At 40.9% G+C, this 20,966-nt stretch overlaps 1 protein-coding gene across 2 annotated transcripts in view; it reads left to right on the plus strand.

The window, feature by feature from the left end:
- The window catches only part of opcml (opioid binding protein/cell adhesion molecule-like), a 335,923-nt gene that overhangs the window by 262,421 nt on the left and 52,536 nt on the right, over positions 1 to 20,966 (plus strand). For both annotated transcript variants that reach the window (XM_069165045.1, XM_069165044.1), the window contains one exon: positions 4,380 to 4,505. In XM_069165045.1, coding sequence (XP_069021146.1) covers positions 4,380 to 4,505 — 126 coding nt within the window. The remainder of the gene's footprint in view (positions 1 to 4,379; positions 4,506 to 20,966) is intronic.

Raw genomic sequence — 20,966 nt, forward strand, 5'->3', positions numbered from 1 at the left:
ATAATATCTGTGAAGATTCTCATTCATCTCGGTCATGGGCAATATAAGTGTTATCCAAAGACAACTACTTGCTTGCAATTCTTGAAAACATTTCCCGCCAAAGGCCTCTACGGTTTTAACTGACTTGATGGGGGTCCCGGACTTTAACGTCTTCTGGGGGTTGTCAGCACAGATGAACAGATGAAGACAGGAGAATCTTGGTTTACAGAAATGTAGCTGTAAAAAGATGGGGCATGCACAAAGGCAGGTACATATACTAGTATAGATTAATGTTCCCATGGCAGGAGTGCAACCACATGGAGCGGTTCTGGTGATCTGGCCAGAGGAATGGGGTAGTTGGCTGGTTTAGATACTGTTGGAGAGTGATTGGGGGGATGAGGAAAAGGTGAGCAGGTGGATGTAAGAGTCAGATGGCTGAGACTGCTGAGCCTAAGACAAAGTAAACGGCCAGAGGCAGTCCTTGTGACAACTTAAGTCTTATTCATTAAGATAACAAAATGCAGATCAGATCACTTAAATTAAAAGACTTTTCAAACATAAATAAAAACACGTGTTTGGTGAGGGATGACTTTCTGTGACATTTGTTTCCTTGCAGCAAAGAGAAAGTGATGGGCTCAGAGGAGACCATGAGATAACATCTGTCAGCTAAATGAAATGTAATGTAATGTAATAGCAGTCTCTTTCACAAATTGAACACAAAGGCACATACGTTTTTTTTTTGCTGGTTTCTTACAAGCTGTTGAAATGATGTCAACATGAATCACTTCTTCTGAAAAGAAACACAGCACAGCACTTTTCCAAAGCAAACACTGTATCCATTTCTTGAAAACTTCCTATTTACTTTTCTTGTGGGGAAAGGTGCTAAGAGCTTCAAAAAGGGGGACAACAATGCCTTTATTGAATTGTTGAAATTGAAGCTTGCTTTGTAATGACTTGCCTTTTTGCTTTTTAAAATGTATTTTGTTCCTTTTTAGTTTGATAATATTTTAAATCTTGCCTCCTTAAAATTTGAAGTATGTAGAACTTTGTACTGTATTTGTACATGCATGTTGTTTCTCAGATCAGACCTAACATCAAGTTTCTGGGTGCATTCAGAGGACCAGGCTGCACACAGTGTCCTAGATAAACCAGTTGAGCAACCTTCAGCAGGGCATGCTAATTGAATTGGTAAATTCAAAGGTCAATTGGATGCAGAGTAGCACATCACTACAGCTCTGATCCCCTGGCACAGACCACACATTATGACCACATTATGCATTACTTTTTTTAGATTGAAAATATGAAAAAAGATCATTTTTCATCGTATGATTTACCATTCTGGTTTAATTATCTTGTATAGTCTATCTTACTGTGACCTACTCTTATTTCTTAGGTTTGTAGAGAGCAGATTGATTAAGAAGTAAGAGTCTGAATAATACTAAGTGAAATCAAATTAGAAGCTACAACTATATGTTACATAATTATACATTGTAATTCATTGGTGTTATGTGACCACTTGACAAGGAGTGAACAGTCACATATTAGTCCTGCTGGGAACCAGGGGTCTAACATTTAGGGAGAATTGCATGGAATCTTATTGATGACTTAAATCTATCCCAATATCATGTTTATTTATAATTGCCAAAAGAAAGATGGGAGTTACACAGTCACAGTAAATTTACAGACTAACAGAAAGTGTTTGTCGTCGTCACTGAGCCCGTCATTTCAACTGTTTCCAAGAAATTACATTTTTATTATAGCGTAAATGCAACAGCAAACATATTTTGAAACACACGTAATTGCAATTAACAAAATGAAAAAAGTTTGTGAAATTACATAATTAGCAAATTACTAATATGCTGATAATAAACTAAATTTATAATGCGACACACTTGAATGTTTTTCCACACATTTACTCTTGTACATGATCTCACCCCTGGAGACTGGTTCTGTTTAGACAAGAAGCAGCTCTTGGTTAAAGTTAGAAACATGGTGGTGTGCTTTAGCACCGAGAATGGCACTGTGACTTGAGACACAGTGTGTTTACTTCCATTTGATTTAAATTGTCCTAACCTTAACCAAAGTGCAGCAGTTTATAAAAATAGCTCTTCATCCATTCAGTTACAATTACAATTACCACCTTATGGTTGAATGCCAATGCAAAACGTGCAGGTTGTATTTTACATCCATCTCTTCCCAAACTCAAATAATAAAAGTAGTGAAGACTTTGACGGAAATTCTTAATGTGTTCACATGGCCAACAAAAGCTGATTTACAGTAAACAATGCTTCAAATAGCGACAAAATTTCCCCTCGGGGATTGATAAAGTAACTACCTAACCTAAATACAGATGTTGCTGCAAAGAAGTTCAACATTCTAAAACCTGGATGTTTCACATACATCTTCAATCATGATAGCACACAATATCCATACAATCACAGTTTCTAGATGGACACCCACATGTAGCATCACCAATTCAGCATCTGACACAAATATGAAATATCTCTCCTTCTGAGTTATGGCAATAAATGATGGCCAGACAAGTGTTTTCATAGAACTGATGTCACAGTGAAGGTGACATTTTGAATATAAAATGTCATCACTTCATCATTATTAGATTCATCATTATTACTATCAGTGTGAAAGATTGTCATAATTATTGTGTCTGTATCTCAATAATTTATACATGTTAAATGTTAAATATATTCAGTCCATCCTTGAGTCCAAGTGAACTTTTGTGCCAAATTTAAAGAAATCCCCTCAAGGAATTACTGAGACAACGCAGTTCCTGAGATATTGCATTCACACAATTGGAATGGGCAGATTGGATGGCATGAGGTCACATTGAGCTTGACCTTTGATCACCAAAAACTATTCAGTTCACGCTTGAGTCTAAGTGAACAATTTTGAGGCCAAATTTGAGGAAATTCCCTCATGGGTTTACTGATATATCTCATTCACAAAAAAATTAAAGACATGAGGTCACAGTGACCTTGACCTTTGACCACCAAACTCTCATCAGGTCCTGAACATTTTTGCAACATTTTAAATTTTCCCCAAATTCTGTCTGGGCGTTCCGGATATATCACCTTCATGAATAGGGGTCAATGTAAGGTCACAGTGACCTTGAGCTTTAACTCTCAAAATGTAATTAAAACATTCTTAAGTTGAAGTGAATGTTTGTGCCAAATTTGAATAAATTACTCAAAAGAAAGGGGTTTGAGAGATATCATCATTTCTGAGAATGAGAGGGATGAGGTCACCTTAAACTCTGACTTTTGACCCCCAAACTCTTATTGTTTTATCTCTGAAAGTGAACTTGTGTATATATAGATATGTTGTTCAAAAGAATGGATTAAATTGAGGTCACAGTGACCTTGACCGTTGACCTCTTAAATATATGCACATCATTGGGATCAAGTGTACTTTTGTGCTAAATTTGAAGAAATCCCCTAAAGGCATTCTCGAGATATCTTGTTCATGGGAATGCGATGGACAGACGGACAGACAACATGCAAATATAATACCTCCATTTATTGCTGTCGGGATAGCACGGAGGCATATAATTGGCCAGCAATTATGAATATCAAGTTGAAAAAAACATTATAAACTTATTTTCCAAGAAACAGGATTGGTCATTTTCATGCAATGATGAAATACACTAGACAGCAGAACAAATGTAACATTCAGTAATAACATTCTTATACTGTTCAGCCCCTGCTAGAGTTGTGTTAAGTGATGTTTTGAATAAAGAAGTAGAGATCAGTATTCTACCTTATGGCATAAAAATAAGGGAACAGTAAGTTATTTGGTCAGTGTTGTACTTTAGTTCACTTGATGTGAATTCAACTTTAATTATTGTTACTGGTTGGCTTTATTGTGAAACACTCCTTCTAAATAGTACAAATTATTTTGTGGAATTGTGACTTTCTTAATTGATAGTCAATCCTACAAGTTGCAATAATGATCTTTAAGTGTAGGTTAATGGGTGAGTTAAATTACAGTGAGGGAAGACAACCTCCGACCCTTGATTTGAGGCCACCCTCTCACTTAATTAAGAGGCCCAACACACACACACAAACTCTCTCTTACACACACGCACACAAATCAAGTTGATCCATTCATAGAGATGAAATCCTGTCTGACTCCACATCAGTCTGGCGCTTGTCTAATGAGCAGTGTGGCAAAGATACATGATGAAGAAAATCAATCATGTATAACACCACAGTGAGCCAGGGAATTGTGAGATTTGTCAGTTAATTTCATGCTAATTGAGTCCCCAACCCTGGGGTTATTTTTACCCTCATCACGGCTCTGATCACGTGGAATACTGGGCTCCTTGCTCACGTGTCATTCATTAGACCAAAAGCATCAATCATGATTTTTCTGTCTCCCCTCAGTGCCCGCCAGAATCACTAACATATCAAAGGACGTCACAGTGAACGAGGGCAGCTACGTCAGTCTTATGTGCCTGGCAGTCGGTCGACCTGAAGCCAACATCATGTGGAAGCATAACTCACCAAGGGGTAAGCCACGATGGACTTTATTTGACCTTTTTTTTTTTTTTTAATTTTGTCACCTGAAAGGTGTTTTTTGTGTGGAAATCTTTTAATAGAGTGTTTGGTTTATGCTCATAGAAAAATAATGTGAAGAACAAAATCAACAGTCAACATTCTACGGTGCTGTATCTGATGTTTGTGGATTATTATGACATCTATCTATACCTCCAGCTATCCTTAGCTTAAGTCTGTATTGTAGATTGTTTATTAAAAATGTGTCAAAGTAAATTTTGAAATTTCACAAAATGAATGTTAAGCAAAGCTGCAGCAGTATTACTTCAGTGTAAATGTCCCCCCCCCCCCCCCCCCCCCCCCCCGCTCCACACACACACACACAAACCCAGAGACACACGATCGGCCTGATGTTGACATTCCCACACCACACACGCACCTCCAGCTTCAGATGATATTCACTTATGTGCTGAACAGCCTTTTACCTCCACAGGTTTATGAATCTGCAGCTTTTGTGTTAACATACTGTACCCACAAGAGGATTTGTGATAAACAACGCCATTGACCAAAGGCCTATTTCCTTTCCCACTTGGTGGATTTCAGGGGTTGAAGCGATACAACCTGTGGTCTGACAGGAACCAACGCCAATCAAAGCATGATTTGGCTGGAGGCCACAGTTGGTTTGGTTGGATGCGTTGTGCGATAGCCTCACAGCCTGAAAAAGAGCCAAGAGGCTGTGTGCGCCTGTATGTGTGAGCGTGCTTGTGTGTTTTGTGTTCTAATTGTGTCAGCTCCATGCTTCCCACTGAGCATTCAGCAGTGTGAGTCATGCAGCGCTTCTCTATAGGATCAGATGTTCAGCCTCCAACATGACATGAATGCTTACAGCCCAGCTGTTCCTCTCTTCCTCACCATTATATGTAGAGCCAGCAGAATCTGGTTCTCACAGCCCAGTGGCCTCCACTGCCTCAGCCATCTACAGCGTCTATTTACTGATTCTCCTATATTTAATCTGAATATCATAAACAATTTGTTTACAGTGTGTGTTGTTGTCACGTTTGAAACGGACAACTTTAGTGACCACAAGTCATGTGGTTATATTTACTTCAACTGTGTCCAATTTAATGTTTTAATGCATACAACATTTAGAATGTAATTAGCACTTCAAGAGCAACCTCTTAACTTGAATTAAGAAAAAAAAGAAATTAAGTAACAAATAAAGTCAGTGGGTTGTCATGTGGATTGCAATTGAGCCCGAAGTCGCACAAAGGAGCGCAGTCACTCCACACTACCGACCCCAAGCTAATGCACAGCAGTAATAATAGTAGCAAATGAAGCAATGGAATCATACTTTAAAAGTAATACTGACATTCATAGCCAGACAGCCTCGTGTGCAGCCGTCTTGCGTTTGTGTTTGTGTTATAGTCAACAGGGAAGATAATAGGTTATCTTACTTGACATTTCTCTGAGTTGCACGAATAAAAAGAGAGACTGTGGGGAAATGTTTGGGCAGCCACAGAAATTATTGCTGGCAGTCAGAATCTTAAATGTTTTTTCCTGCAGAGTGGCATTTTCCAGACTAGCTCCTCACTGTTTGCTTTTCATGTTTGTCACCAGCGATAATGGACTGTTCCCTCTGAGGATAGTGTTTGTGTCTGTTAGTCCAGCACTAAAGAGAGCAGCCATCTCCCTGAGTTAAACCACATTTCTAGAATGTCTCAAATCGATGATGTAGCTGCCTTGCCAGTTGATAGTTGTTTTTCCATCGCGTATCGTTTAAAATTTTCACATTCACACAATGTCAGGAATATGTGGAATTGTACAGCAGCAGCTGATGATGCAGAAAGGTACCTGTTGTTTCACTGAAGATGACACATGACATGTCTCAAACGTGTAAGGAAATAAGAAATATTAAAGTTGCACTGCTTAATTTTAGCTTGAAGTTTCTAAATGTTTACAAAATGTTTAAACAAATGTTTAAATTACTGTCAGATTCCCTGACACCCATTAATGTGACTCCTGTTACAAATCCATTGCAACGTTGAATGGAGGCTGTAAAGCCGCTACAGTCACTGTTTGCCAATAAATCCTCAGATAGGTATGGTGACATACTGCAATAAGAGTTGCGAGGAGAGTAGTAGCTCATAAATGTGTTGCTTCAATGGTCCTTTACTAAATATATGTACCCTGTCAATTTAAGTTTCACCTTTATTTTGTGCACTGCAAGATTCTGTCTCCATTTCAACTCAGGGGGATGACATAAATTATTCAGCAGCGTCCAGTTACTCTCTGGCTGCTGGCCACTAAAAGGATTAAAAGATATATGGTTGAAGGAAAACAGTTTGTTCAGGGGACAATGCATTATGGATCTCTTCAGCCCATTAAGACTCATTAAGGTGGATAGGTTGTGAATGTAGCCTCACTACAATGTTTATGTGGCTTTTCTTTCTAAATTACTGCATTTGAAAGATGACTGTGCTGTGTGTGCTATCCTTAAAGGTGCTGTGACATAGGCCTGTATTCAGGAGTTATGTGACAACATAATATAATACTGTATGCACATGATTTTATTTCAGCCCTGTATCTTCAAAATTGTGTTTGTATACTACTAACTAATAGTCTGTACTATGAAGCAGGATTTGCGATTAAGTTTAGGTTAGCTCAGGTTTTTCAGGACTACAAAGTAAATGTCTAAACAAGATACATAATGGTAAATTATGCTGCAGGTCTAACCATGTTGGCGCATGATAACAGATCAAAATGTGTAAAAGCACCGCCTACTGACCAATTAAATTAAATTAAATTAAATTGTATTTATATAGCACCAAATCACAACACAGGTTAATTTCATGGCACTTAACACATTAGAGTCCTTACAGCAGAACTTTACAATATTATACAGAGAAACCCAACAATTCAACAATTCCCACATAAACAAGAAGGGAAAAACTCCTCTTTAAGGGAGAAAAACCTCTAACAGAGGGAAGGAAAAACGTCCTCTTAACAGGAAGAATCTGGGGATCTGGCTCGATCTGATTGGAAACCTGGCAAAGCTACGCCCCGCCCACCGATAGCCATAACCTGACTGCACCACAGACCTGTCAATCAAACAGACACACCCCCAAAAACACAGCTTTTTGAAGCCTTTTTTTTTTTTTTCATTATTCTCAGAAATATTTTCAGACGGACCTCCAGAACACTAATAAAAAGGAACAACTTTTGCTAACAACACAGAAATAACTTGTGGGGACATTTTTTTGACTGCGAATTTAATGAGAGAAGTTGAATGGGAGTCTATGGAGCCGGAGGCTTTTTGGATCCAACCTCTAGTGGCACTCAGTGGTATTGCAGCTTAAGGCTCTTCCGCATCAGCCTAATTTTTCAGACCCGCCAGCTACATCCACTTTTATATACATTCAATGCTACTGACCAATCAATTGTCCTGAACAATGTCATCATCAGTCATTATATATTGTAGATTGTAGATCGTGTGGAGCTCAGTGAGCAGACATTGAAAGGATCTCTGTGGACTGCAGAGTGTTCGGTGTCCGGTAAATCTCTTTGGCATTCCCCGACAAGTTTTATGTTGTTATAGAGATATAGGTTCCATTTCATTGTGCTTTTGTATCCTGATATGCCACAACAGAAACTGATTGCAGACTGAGCACTAAAGCCTTGTACTTGTACAGAAAACCAATTAACCTCTTTGGATCATGTTTTTATATTTATTTCTTATTTGCTCCCTAATCTGCCCATCGTACATGCCATAAGCATACAAATCACATTAAACTCTGTAATCTGAGTTCAAACATCTGTGAACTCATCACCTCTAAGGCACTTTACATTAACATAGTTATAGTATGTATTATTGCATTGCACATTACACACACTGTTTTTTCTGTGTACATTTGCACTAGGATATATTTTGTACTTTATCATAAAGTTGTATTTATATACCACCTGCCTTCTGTATTAGTTGTATGTATCCCCTTACTTTTCAGTTATTAATTGTTCTGTAGCACTACACACTACACTCCTAATCCTTGAAAACTTCCTTAGCATTAAACTGCTCTTAGTAAAATATGTAGCTCTGCTGTCAGTACACTACAAACATTATTTTATGTTAAAGCCCTCATGCTGTATGCTGGTGCTGGGTTAAACCAGCATGTGTTCTGGTCTTGCTGATCAAGTTTACATGTGATTTCAGCCATTACCATACAGCACAAGATGAACAATTGACTACCCTGAAAAATCTGTATGAAAGTGAACTCAATTTTAAAAAGTGATTTGAGTATAATAAGGACATTCCATAATATATTACAACAATGAAAAATGTATCAGTAGAAATAAAAGGACATTAATAATAATAATGAAATAATACATTCATAATAATTTAGTTAACAGTAACTATAATCTTATGGATTAAAATTCAGGCACCTCCATACTATACACGTTCTTTTTTTTTTTCTTTTTTTTTTAAACACTTTCCGGTAATTCTTTTCTCCTTGTATCCGTTTCTCCGTGGTCAGGATTCTGCCCTGGCATTCACCAATGGAAATAGCCTGAAAGAAAAATAATAATCCTTATATATATATATGTATATATATATATATATATATATATAGAAAAATATATATAGAAAAATTATTATTATACATTCAGAACTAAAAACGCTCAAGCTCCACACGCAACACATGACGCCATGAGGTTCACTTACATTACAGACATTGGATTGAATATATATTTGATAATTCTGATTTACTGCATAGAGCTCTTATGGTGCATTCATAAGCAACTGGGAAGTATCAAGGTGAGTTGGAAAATGCACCGTAATACCAGGCGAACCAGCAATATCCCACTTGGGAGGTGGGAGGTTTTTGAGAGTGCCAAAAAGAAGGTTTGATGTTACTGACATGGCAGTGATTGAGGCGGAAGATAGAAATGTACCTGCTCCAAGATTATATGGCCAAATGTGGTAAGCCTCGCATATCTAGTTTAGCTAGTTGTGGTACATGTTAACAAAAGCAGTACAACAAAAATTGGAGTGCTTAAATAAAATCAACCTCCTGAGCTCCATTTAGTCCCTTGGTTGGTTTATAAGGATAATGACAATGTTGTTTGTCACGTTTTACAATCAGGGACCTCTATCTGCAAAAACTTGGTGAGAGATTTAGTTACCCATAACTAAATACATGATGTTGCCAGTATGTCAGTCAGTGTCCTACACTTTAACCAACAACCTTCCACCACAAATCCCTCCATTCGACGAAACTAATTGGAAAAAAATATATAAATCACAAAACATATCTGGCAAAACAACAGGGTTACTCCTTTGTAACCTCAAATGTATTCACTTTGTCAAGTTTTTTCAAAAAGTTTTTGTCCCCACAGAGCTGACTTTCTTTCTGTTCTTCAATCATTAATATTTTTCAGAGTTGCAGATTTGAAAACCTGTCAAGTAAATTGTGAGGCAAAAGCTTACATAACATCTGAGGAACAATCATTTAAAAAAAAGCTGTGCTGAGCGCTTTTCACAGAACCACAGCAGCACAGACAAACGTTGTCAACTTAAGATTAGTCTCCTGATGAGTTCTATTCACAGTGTTATACAGCAGGATTGAATCACACTTTATTTGCAGTGACGTCATCTTTGAACAATACAGGCATTGCTGCAGTTTTCACTGGGAGAAGAAAAGCATGTGTCCAGGTGTTTGTCAGAAAAAAAACATCAGATCCTTGAAATAGTTGCAGTGCATTGCATGTCACAAAGTGACATTGTTTGTTTGGTTACAAAATGCCCAAATAGAGCTTCTCAGCTGGTATGTTAGCAGGTTTAATTCATATCAGGCCTGCACCACTATTTTTTCCTCCGAGCGTGCTGTAGCTGTAGCGTATGTGTTTTCAACTAACACTGTTTTAGCAGCTGGTTAATAGTTACTTTTAATTGTTAACCCAAGTTCGTGTAACTTAGTTAATTCAGTTTGTGGCCTGCAGGCTGTTTGCATACTGGAGAAACAGATGAACTTAAAGCGTGGCTGTCGGAAACTGCATTCCTCCGCCTGTATGTGACAGACTTTCATTGGAAGTTGACAGATTGCTCGTGTTTCCGCCCTTACATGCAAAAGACTTGTAGCACTTAAAGCAACGAACATTGTCGGTAGCATCAACTGTAGAAGAGAGTAACCACACTTTCGAACGTTTATTCACGTTTCCGCTGTCTCAAAGAACAGGCGAGTATCTGTGTGCTGCTGCACGGTGCTGCAGTGTTTGGGTGAGTGGAGGGGAGCACAGAGCTCTCTCCTGGACCAGGAAGTTGAGTTGATGAGATAAATTGTGCAGGATAACGTAATGTAGCATTTAATAAATAAGAAATATATATTCCTAATTGCTCCACTGTTGATAGCGGAACCGTTCATGTCAGACCTTATCAATACTTCGCTCTGGTGCTGCTTTGGTTTTTTTATAATTTTTATACCCATTCCTACCATTCAGTAATACTGTACAAATTTGTTTACTTGACTTGGCTAATGCTGATACCAGCTCATACAAACTTGCTCAACACTTTCTGTTCTTGCTGAAGTACAGAGGTATGCTGGAGAATAGTGAACACACTGCTTAGAGAGCTTAAGGGGTCATCAGATTATTTCATATACCAGAGTAAGACAGTAGACAGAGTGCTTGTTAGGCTGTGGATATAATTCCTGGCAGAATACAGACTTTGACGAAACTCATATTAGTGCCTCTCAGTATTTGCTTTTTGATGCTTTTTGGCCGCAGGTCATTTTTGATCTCCACTAACATTACTGTCATTTTACTACATGCATGATATGATCGATTTTTGATGGTACTTGTTAAGTATGTTTTGTTCTCATTATTGTTTTGTTACAACTCCCTGGAATTCCAGTCCTTTTACTCTGGCCATCCAACCTATTCCTTGTCACCGTTTCTGACACTTTTCTGGGCGGCGGCCATCTCAATCCTTGCTTGCTACTATTGTACACTCCTCTGAAGACCCTCTGTTGGCGTTAGGCCTGTCTGTAATGGGTCCAACCACTTTTGTGATAGTACCTTCAAAATGCACATTTAGAGGGAGAATAATCAAGGACATTAGGGGCATTACTGTGGACTTGACATTGACCTGCTTTTAGTCAATCTAAAGCACATGACAGGTGAAGCAGCACGAAGGCAATGGAAATTCAGTGGAAAAAGTTAAAAGAAAACACCTTTATTGCTCCCCATTGATTAATTAATAAGCACTAGCCAGTAGAGGGAAGGAACTTGGTGTTAAAGCCAACCTGATGCTCATTGATGTGTCAGGTTGGCATCTGATCAGTCCAAAGTTTATTAGGCAGTTATACAAAGAAGTAATTAAAACAAACCTATCCTCAGCTCCAAGGAGAACAAAGTCCTGCAACAGATGATGTGGCCCCCACAAAAGTCTGATTATAGAGACTTGTCTGGGATTAGGTGAGTAAACAAAAGACTTTGAGACAGCCAGAATCGACAGAAGAACTGTAGCATTCTCAAAGACGCTTAGAACAACCTACCTGCCAAGTGTTTATTTAATTTATCTTCATTGCAATGAGACTGGCACGTCTGGGAACTGTGGCTGCAACAATTTCCCCTTCTGGGGGGAAACAAGTGACACTTGCCGTAAACTGGAATGTAAAATAGCTGTAAGACCAAACGATTAGAAAAGTATGAGGGTTAAATTAGTTTATAAATGACCCAAAGACAGTCTGTCATATGTCCACTCGGCTTACTGTGGAACACACAATATACATTCAAAAGTTTAGTTTAATCCCTCTTCAGGCATGTCCTTTAAGTCTTCCGGCATCAAGCTGGTGTAACAACCCCACTCAGTCTCCATGGGAGCAAATTACCAGTGAAACATTTTACTTTTCAGTCCTGCTCTACAAATAGTATACTAGCTAACAATAGCAATGTGCTCTGACAACTGACTTTGTACATTTACATTATAACCCATAGTGTCCTGTTGTCTTCCCTCCATATAGCTTAGAGCCATCTCGCCCTTCTATCAGGATCCTTTTTTAGGACGTGTCAGAGAGCAAATTGAAGATGCAACAAACTACACAGAAACTCTCTGGCATAGCGGTATTGATTGAACTCTTTAGTTTAAAATAGAAGTTTGGAGATATGTTTTAACTTCATCAGTTTTTTGCTGTTGTCATGTGTTCAGTATGCAGGATTGTTTTCCCCCAGAAAAGAGCATGGTGATGAGAGCCTGCTCTGAATGAACATTGAGCTAGTATTGTATTATACTGTGATTTTGAAATTACGGAAAGATGTTCAGGGTATTTGAACATCGTCCAAGACATGTACAGAGAGACAGAGATAGATGGACTGAGGACCTCTAGTGGGCGCAGGGACTGAGTCGGAGACAGACAGACCGACAGGCAGACACAGGAAACCACAGGCAGGTAGAGAGAGACACCACCACCAAACAAAGTAATGCAGACAGTCCAAAACTAACATGAATCCTGAGTTTAAATCAGTTTATTAGATGACACAGTACTGTTGAGTACAAACTGTTTACATCGCGCTACATGAGGCCGCTAATGGGCTGGAAGGTTTGGTTGCTTGAACGCTCAGGCTGGCTAACGCCTTGAGCTTTACTGTAGCACGCAGTTAATGCTAGCCTGAGCTTTAAAACAACTCACCATCTGTGGTATACCATCTTAATCACTGTCTGAGAAAAAAAACAGGACAAACTATGGGGGCATATCACAAAATGACTTGGAAGCTGCTCCAACACATGGGAGCATAAAAACAGAAGGCTGCTTTGCAAGCTTTCGTTCAAACTCTTGGAATCTGGAAAGTACCAGAGGACCTGAGGGACTTCACTTGCTTTATGGCTGACGAGCATGCACATATAATTTGGTAGCATGCCGGTGAGAGCTTGTAAACCATTATAGATAGTATTAGTTGAGTATTCATGTCATGTTATATAAACTGTCAAGAGAACTTCACTGAGAATTGTGAGGTTACCATAGGGATAGTGTGGTCTCCACCTACAAATAGCACAAGTAATAATTGGATAGTTTGCAAATTCTTTCTCAAATTCATTAAATCCTGGAAGGCCAAGGAGAAACGTGGGACTAAACAGAACCCACCATGACAAGTGGAACACAGTTATAACCCGCATACGTGTTTTACATACATAATTCAAAATTTACATTTTGTATTTAATTGAAAACATAAAGAAAATCATACAGAGAAAAGCACGCACATGTTGAATAGCTTTTGTGATACAAAATGTGTGTGAAAAGTATAAATTTGTAATTGTTCACGTAAAAGAAGCTTATTCAGCTGGTTTGGGTGGAGCTAAATATTACGTTACGAAACATGAGTAGATCTCGGACACTTTCATTTTGTCAAAGTAGCTGTCTGAGGAAAAAAAGTTGGAGACAAATGCACTAAGGAATTTGTAGCACGACTAGGCTACGGTGGGGTGCGGGAGAGGAAGTCAGCCACGGTCATCTGCGCCCCCGGCCTATGGACCACCTTGAAGTTAAAAGGCTGTAAGGCCAGATACCACCGAGTGATCCGGGCATTGGTATCCTTCATGCGGTGGAGCCACTGTAGCGGAGCGTGGTCCGAACAGAGAGTGAATGTGTGTCCCAGGAGGTAATAACGCAGGGAATCGACCGCCCACCGGATGGCCAGGCACTCCTTCTCTATCGTGCTGTACCTGGCCTCCCTCTCCAATAGTTTTCGGCTGATGTAAAGAACAGGGCGGTCGACCCCCCCATACCTGCTGAGACAAAATGTCCCCCAGCCCTCTGTTCGATGCTTCAGTCTGCAAAGTAAAGGCGAGAGAGAAGTTAGGTGTGTGGAGGAGTGGTTCCCCACAGAGAGCCTGTTTCACCCTCTCAACTGCACACTGGGACAGCTCCGTCCACTGGACCGGATCTGAGGCACCTTTCCGAGGCACCTTTCCGGGTCAGGTCGGTCAAGGGGCTGGTCAGCTCTGCGAAGAACGGGATGACCCATCTGTAATACCCCGCCAGCCCCAAAAACTGCCTCACCTCTTTTTTCGTCTTGGGTCGCGGGCAGGCTGCGATAGCAGCAGTCTTGTCCACCTGAGGGTGCACCTGCCCGCCGCCCAAGTGGTACCCCAGATACCGTACCTCCCTCCATTCAACTGCACACTTCCCCAGGTTGGCGGTGAGCCCAGCCTGCCTCAGGGCTCCAGCACTGCGCCCACCCGCTGCACATGCTCCACCCAGGTGGTGCTGTGGATGATGACATCATGCAGGTAGGCAGCCGCATATGCAGCGTGCGGACGCAGCACTCGGTTGGAAAGTGGCTGGGGCACTGAACAACCCAAAGGGAAGTGTGGTGAATTGGTATAACCCAAACGGAGTGGAGAAGGCCGTTTTTTCCTTGGACTCTGGCGAGAGAGGAATCTTCCAGTAGCCCTTGGTTAGATCCAGTGTCGTGAAAAAATTTGCAGTGCCCAGTCGGTCCAGGAGTTCGTCGACCCGGGGCATTGGGTACGCATCAAACCGTGACACATCATTCACCCTGCAATAGTCCACACAGAACCGTATAGATCCATCCTTCTTGACAACAAGAACAATGGGGCTACACCAGGCACTGTTGGAATCTTCTATTACTCCCATCTCCAGCATAGCCGCCAATTCCCTCCGAACAACTTTCCTCTTGTGTTCAGGTAGCCTGTAGGGTTTCGACCGCGCCGTCACGCCCGGAGACGTCTCAATGTTGTGCACTATGAGGTTCGTGTGTCCTGGCAGGAGGAAGAACACATCAGCAAACTGCTTCTGCAACTGGGCGGACGCCAGAGAAACAGATTCCGCCTCTCTCCATGCTTTGAAGAGGTTGAGGTGGTAGATCTGTGTAGCTCCGCCCCTGTCAGAATGCACCACCTCATAGTCGACGTCCTCTACTTGCCGTGTGACCACAAAGGGAGCTGGAAGAAGGAAGTACAAGTACTTTTTCTCCCGGTGTGAATTGCGTCAGCTTGGCCCCTCTGTTGTACAGTCGTTGTTGACGTTCCTGGGCCTGCAGCAAATTCTCACGTGACATCTGACCCAGTGTGTGGAGTTTTGCTCGCAGGTCCAGGACGTACTGAATTTAATTTTTGCCGGGGCTCGGACCCTCCTCCCAGTTTTCCTTAAGCAGGTTGAGCACCCCTCGTGGTTTCCTGCCAAACAGCAGTTCAACAGGATAAAATCCCGTGGAGGCCTGGGGGACCTCCCATACTGCAAACAACAGAGGATCAAGCCATTTATCCCAATTGCGTTCATCTTCGTGTATGAATTTACGAATCATGGATTAAAACGTCTTATTCAGATGCTCCACCAGACTGCCAATTAGTGGGTGGTACACACTGGTCCGAATAGATTTAACTCCCAGTAATCCGTAAAGTTCTCTCAGTGTTCATGACATGAACTGGGTGCCCTGGTCAGTCAGAATCTCTTTCGGAATTCCGACTCGGGAGATGTCCTGAAACAGAGCCTGCATGACACTCTTTGCAGAAATGTTGTGCAACGGCACACGGGATATCGTGTTGCGTAATCCACCAGAACTAACACAAAGCAATATCCCCGTGCACTCCGGTGAAATGGCCCGATGAGGTCCATACCGACACGCTCAAATGGGACCTCCATCAAAGTTAGAGGATGCAAAGGCGCCCTCGGAATGGCCGGCTGGTTTATCAGCTGACACTCCGGGCAGGATGCGCACCAGCGGCGCACATCCCCCCGGATGCCCGGCCAATAGAATCGGGCCATTATCCGGTCCAGTGTTTTATCATATCCCATGTGGCCATCCATGGGGTTATAGTGAGCCGCCTGGAAAATTATTTCCCAACGACTTTTTGGCACCAACAATTGGGTGTTTTCTTGACCTGTTTGAGTGTCACGACTCACTCTATACAGCCTGTCCCTAATCAATGAAAAGTGCGGACATGATAGCGCTGCATCAGGGCACACCAACTGACCATCAATTCTTATCACTCGGTCAAAGGCAAAGCGTAGAGTATCATCACGAGACTGCTCGGGTGGAAAATCCTCCATGGAGTGTAATTCGGGAACCGGCGGAGACTCCTATGGAGACTCCGCCGGTTCCCCCTCCCTCTCTGCAGTGTCGGACAACCTCGCGTCGCCGCTGAGCACAGCACACATCCCGCATGTCCCTGCCGGTCGTGAACGCACCCCCGTACACTGCCCCATTAATTTATGAAACCCGGGCCAGTCTGTTCTCAAGATTAGGGGGGTGCGTAAGGCGGGAGCTAACCGCAACCTTCACTTTATGTTTTTTCCCCCATATCTAATTCCTACGGCCAACACCGGATAATCGTGAATATCCCCATGTACACACTTAATGCTCACCCACGATGCCTCCATCAATGCCCCGGGCCAAACCAAACTCTGGTGACTCATAGACTGCATACAGCCCGAATCCACCATCGCCTGACGTGTACCCCCCTGGATCCTTACCGGAATGCGGTACGTCGCTCCTGGACCGAGGGAGGGTGCTGGAGGGCCGGCAACCCGAACCGTCTGTCCCACCTCCATCAGTGGACACTCCCTCCGGAAGTGTCCGAGATGCCCACACCTACAACACTCCTGCCCTGGCTGTTGAGGCGCCACATTGGGCGCCAGTGTAGCATGACTAGGCTACGGTGGGGTTCCTTGGACACAGATGACCCGCTGCACACACAGAGTTGAGTTTTAAACTTATTTATTTTTCAGGCCACTCGACCTCCCCCTGTCACGGCGCTCTCCTGCCCTGCTTCCGAGCGTCCGTCCAGTCACTGCTTCTCACCTCCCTTTCCTCTCCAGGTTCCGCTCACTTATCAGGGAGAGACAAAATCAGTCATGATTGGGCTCAGCTGGACTATTTATCCTCTTCCCGGCACCGTTCCCGTGAACCACTTCCCCACTCTCTGCCCTCTGCAGCTGAGCTAACCACACCCCGCCACCACAGAATTGTTTCTCAAACTTTTTTGGTCCATCTCCCTCTTACCCATTATTCTGGTCTCTTACAAACCTCATCAATGAAAATGTTGGCTACATGGCTTCTTTGAATATTATTACAGATGATTATATAATCAAAAAAGCATGTCATTTAATGCCAAATCACAGATTTGATTTAACTGAACAGAATTTTTTCCTGGAATTCTTGACTGGTAATGTCTTCATGAATGCCAGCAAGTAATCGAGCCCTTTTGTTGTCAAAATAAAGATGTCACGCTGCAGCATTGATTACAATCAAGACATGCCAAAGTGTACCTGTGTCAGAAAACTGAGTTTAGCAAAGCCATTACTGAAAGACTTGGGTGAAAGACAGAATCTGAGAAAAAAAAAACTTTGGCAATCTGACTGTCATAGCCAAGTCCATTTTTTAACATTGCAACACCATGCCATTCACAGCCAAACTGCTTCCTGGCATATGAATTTACCAGCCTTGAGCTGCCTCAAGCCCATTAATCTCTTGATTTATAAGATCTAACTGTTTGGGCTGCTTGTTTGGGTTTGAATTTGTTTTTATATCTTGCAGTAGAAGTGTTAATTAACTGTACTAATGAATCTCTATGAATAAACTGTCAAAGTGAACTGACTTTTCTGAATCACCACTGACTAAGTCAATAGCTTTTAGCAATGGCCATATATGATTAACTGTACATTACCTCCTTGTTAAAAGCTAGTTAATAATCTGTGGAGCCCACAGTAACAATAATATTCTTGTATTTAGTAGTTTTGTCCTGAATTGGACATAATAGCTTCAGGACCAGCAAGAGACGGAATTAACTGAATCAGCGTCTTGCATTATTGATGCAAGACACTTGGGGGTTCACCATATAATGCAAATAAACTGAAGTTTAATGACCACCAATCTTTGAATTGAACCAATTGAAATGATTTGAATCAGCCGAGACATCCATGATTTCTACTTCTATTTAGTAATATTACAGTTCTGTCTTCCCACCTTGACAGATCAAGATAATGTGACATTCAACCAGCATCTGTGTACTGCAATACTAAAATGCATTGCTTTAGTTTTAAAAAAGAAAGTAAAATAAATGTAAAAATGCAGCCCCACGTTCTTCTCTCATGTAAAACTGGGTCAAACTAATTGGTGCCTGATAGCCACCCAATAAAGAATTCACTTGCACAGTCTCTGTGCTTCTCACAACAGAGCTATATCAATCTTGTAATGATTAAAAAATGTCTCTGCCTCATGCATATTAATTTTTTTTACTTTAAAGGGAAAACTCGGTAAAAGCAAAAAGCATTTTAAAAGTTTTTTGTGTTTATAACATGTTAATGTTAAAGAGTACCTTAAATGGAGGCAATATGATCTGCATTATATCAAAAACATGTAAATAATAATTACACTAGATTTTGTATTGCAGTTCCTGGGTGAATGGAAAATGCAAAAGATGTGTTTCCAGATTTCTTTAAAAGTTGAAAGAGAAGTGCACAGTCTTAGAAGGATGTCATTCTGGAATCTAGGGGCATATGAATTAAATAAGAAATTGCTGTGTCCAAAATCCCTTCCTGTTCGCTATGTAATGCATTACATTTATTGTCTGCTTTTACAAATATTTTTTATTTAAATTACTATCTCCCGCTTAAATGAAGTTCCACAATGTTTAATTGAGCCTGTGGCACACTGATGAAAGCTTGATCATCGGCAGTATTGCGAACTGAATAAGTTTGGTGTCGGTGGTGACATTATAGGCAAAAATAAAGCAGCCAGCAGTAGTTGTTCAGCTAGAGAGGGTGGCGCTAATGACACAGGCTCTTCCATTGCTGGCTGACTGATGGGTGACACCCGGTATTATGGCAAAAAGTGAAATAGACACACTTTGGCCTGTCTAGGCGGGACAGTTTCACATGTTCCTGTAGTGGACAGAAATGAAACCTCCTACATTCATATAGCCATGTGACTTACAGGAAAATTAAACTTTAAGAAAAAACAACATGGTCAGGTTTAGGAAAAAGAACACGGTTGGGGTTATAACAAAAACAAACCCCAAAGGTTGGGAAACAAAATACAACTCAAGTACAACGTTGTCACCTCCTGAATTCAAACCTCCTGCATGGCATTCTCTGATTCATTCCACCAGGGCACCTCTCCTGATTCCTAATATCCTCAAAAAATGTCCATTGTAGTCTACTTGGTCACATGATCTTCATTGCATGTACACTAAAATCTATTAACAATTCTATAATGCATTAGACAACCCTTGTGCTGCTGCATCTCACTCATTGCTGCACATTCGAGTTAAATTCCCGGAGTAAAAGATAAGCAGAACAACGAAGCAATTAATTGAAATTAGAAAGTTGAATAGTGCCTAGGCCAGTTTATATGTGTTGTTCATGTAGCTAATGGAAACATTTCATATATAATGTGTAAAATTTACATTATTTCTCCAGTAGAGCAGTTTCCTCATATACTGTACCTGATTAAAGTCGCCTTTATCATGAGTCAAGTCAATGAGGAAGCAATGTGGGTTACAGTAGAATTGAAGAAAGCTCTATTCATGCCTATATGAGTTGAATTTTATCAAATTTAAAATATGTTTATTGCTTTTTATGTTTATTGACTTTGTACATTTGTGAATAGAATGTCATTGTGTTCATGTGCAAGATACACAGGTGAATATCACCTGTTACCAAATGTACTCCATGTTTAAAGTCTTTTGAAAGGTTTATGACAGGACTGTAGAGTGAAGGTTTTTCCAGCCCTATTCTTTTGAGAAAGGTAGAAGGCTAATACTGATGGTCTTGCTGACCATACATACAGTATGTTGGCAGTTTAGAGTAGGGCTGGAACAAAATCTTATCTCCCCAATTTGCGATGTTTATTGTTGATGGTGAAATCGCAGATGTACACATACCAGAGGTCACACAAAACGTGCTTAACTCAGCATACTCTGCTGCACTCTGGACAACGTGTACTGTGGGATTGTTCATGAGCAACGGGAACAGTCCTGGAACTTTTGTGTGTGCTGTGCATCTTCCGACAGATTTAAAACACATCAGATGGAGGTAAAAAAAAATACACGAGCACCTTTTCTGCAATAATTGTTGATTGCGCCCTCCTGCACCACGTGCATTAATGTGCTGCACTCCATTCATGCACATTCAGAGGCTTGTGGAACAAAATGTGTATGTTTGTTTGCTTAGTTTTATTGTGGAAAAGCAGACATGTTTGCCTCTGTTTTTGCAAACAATGATGGATGAAAAGTGAAATTTGTGGAATTTTAAGAAGATTTAAACAGTTTCTCCCCTATCTGTGTGTGAGGTCGCCCACTCTAGCCTCTCAGCATTTCACTCCATGACCCCAAAGAAAAAATCTGGAAAGGTCAGGAAAGTTTATGAAACTTTAAATTGTGGAAAAAGTGCGGCGGGCATAAAAGTTTTAATTAAGATTTTGAAGTTCGAATGAAGTTTCCAGGCGAATGAATGAATGAGTAGG

Source organism: Embiotoca jacksoni, unplaced genomic scaffold, assembly GCF_022577435.1.
Source record: "Embiotoca jacksoni isolate LCO1_2020_lvr unplaced genomic scaffold, fEmbJac1.0.p SCAF_33, whole genome shotgun sequence".
In the NCBI taxonomy this organism is placed as follows: Eukaryota; Metazoa; Chordata; class Actinopteri; family Embiotocidae; genus Embiotoca; species Embiotoca jacksoni.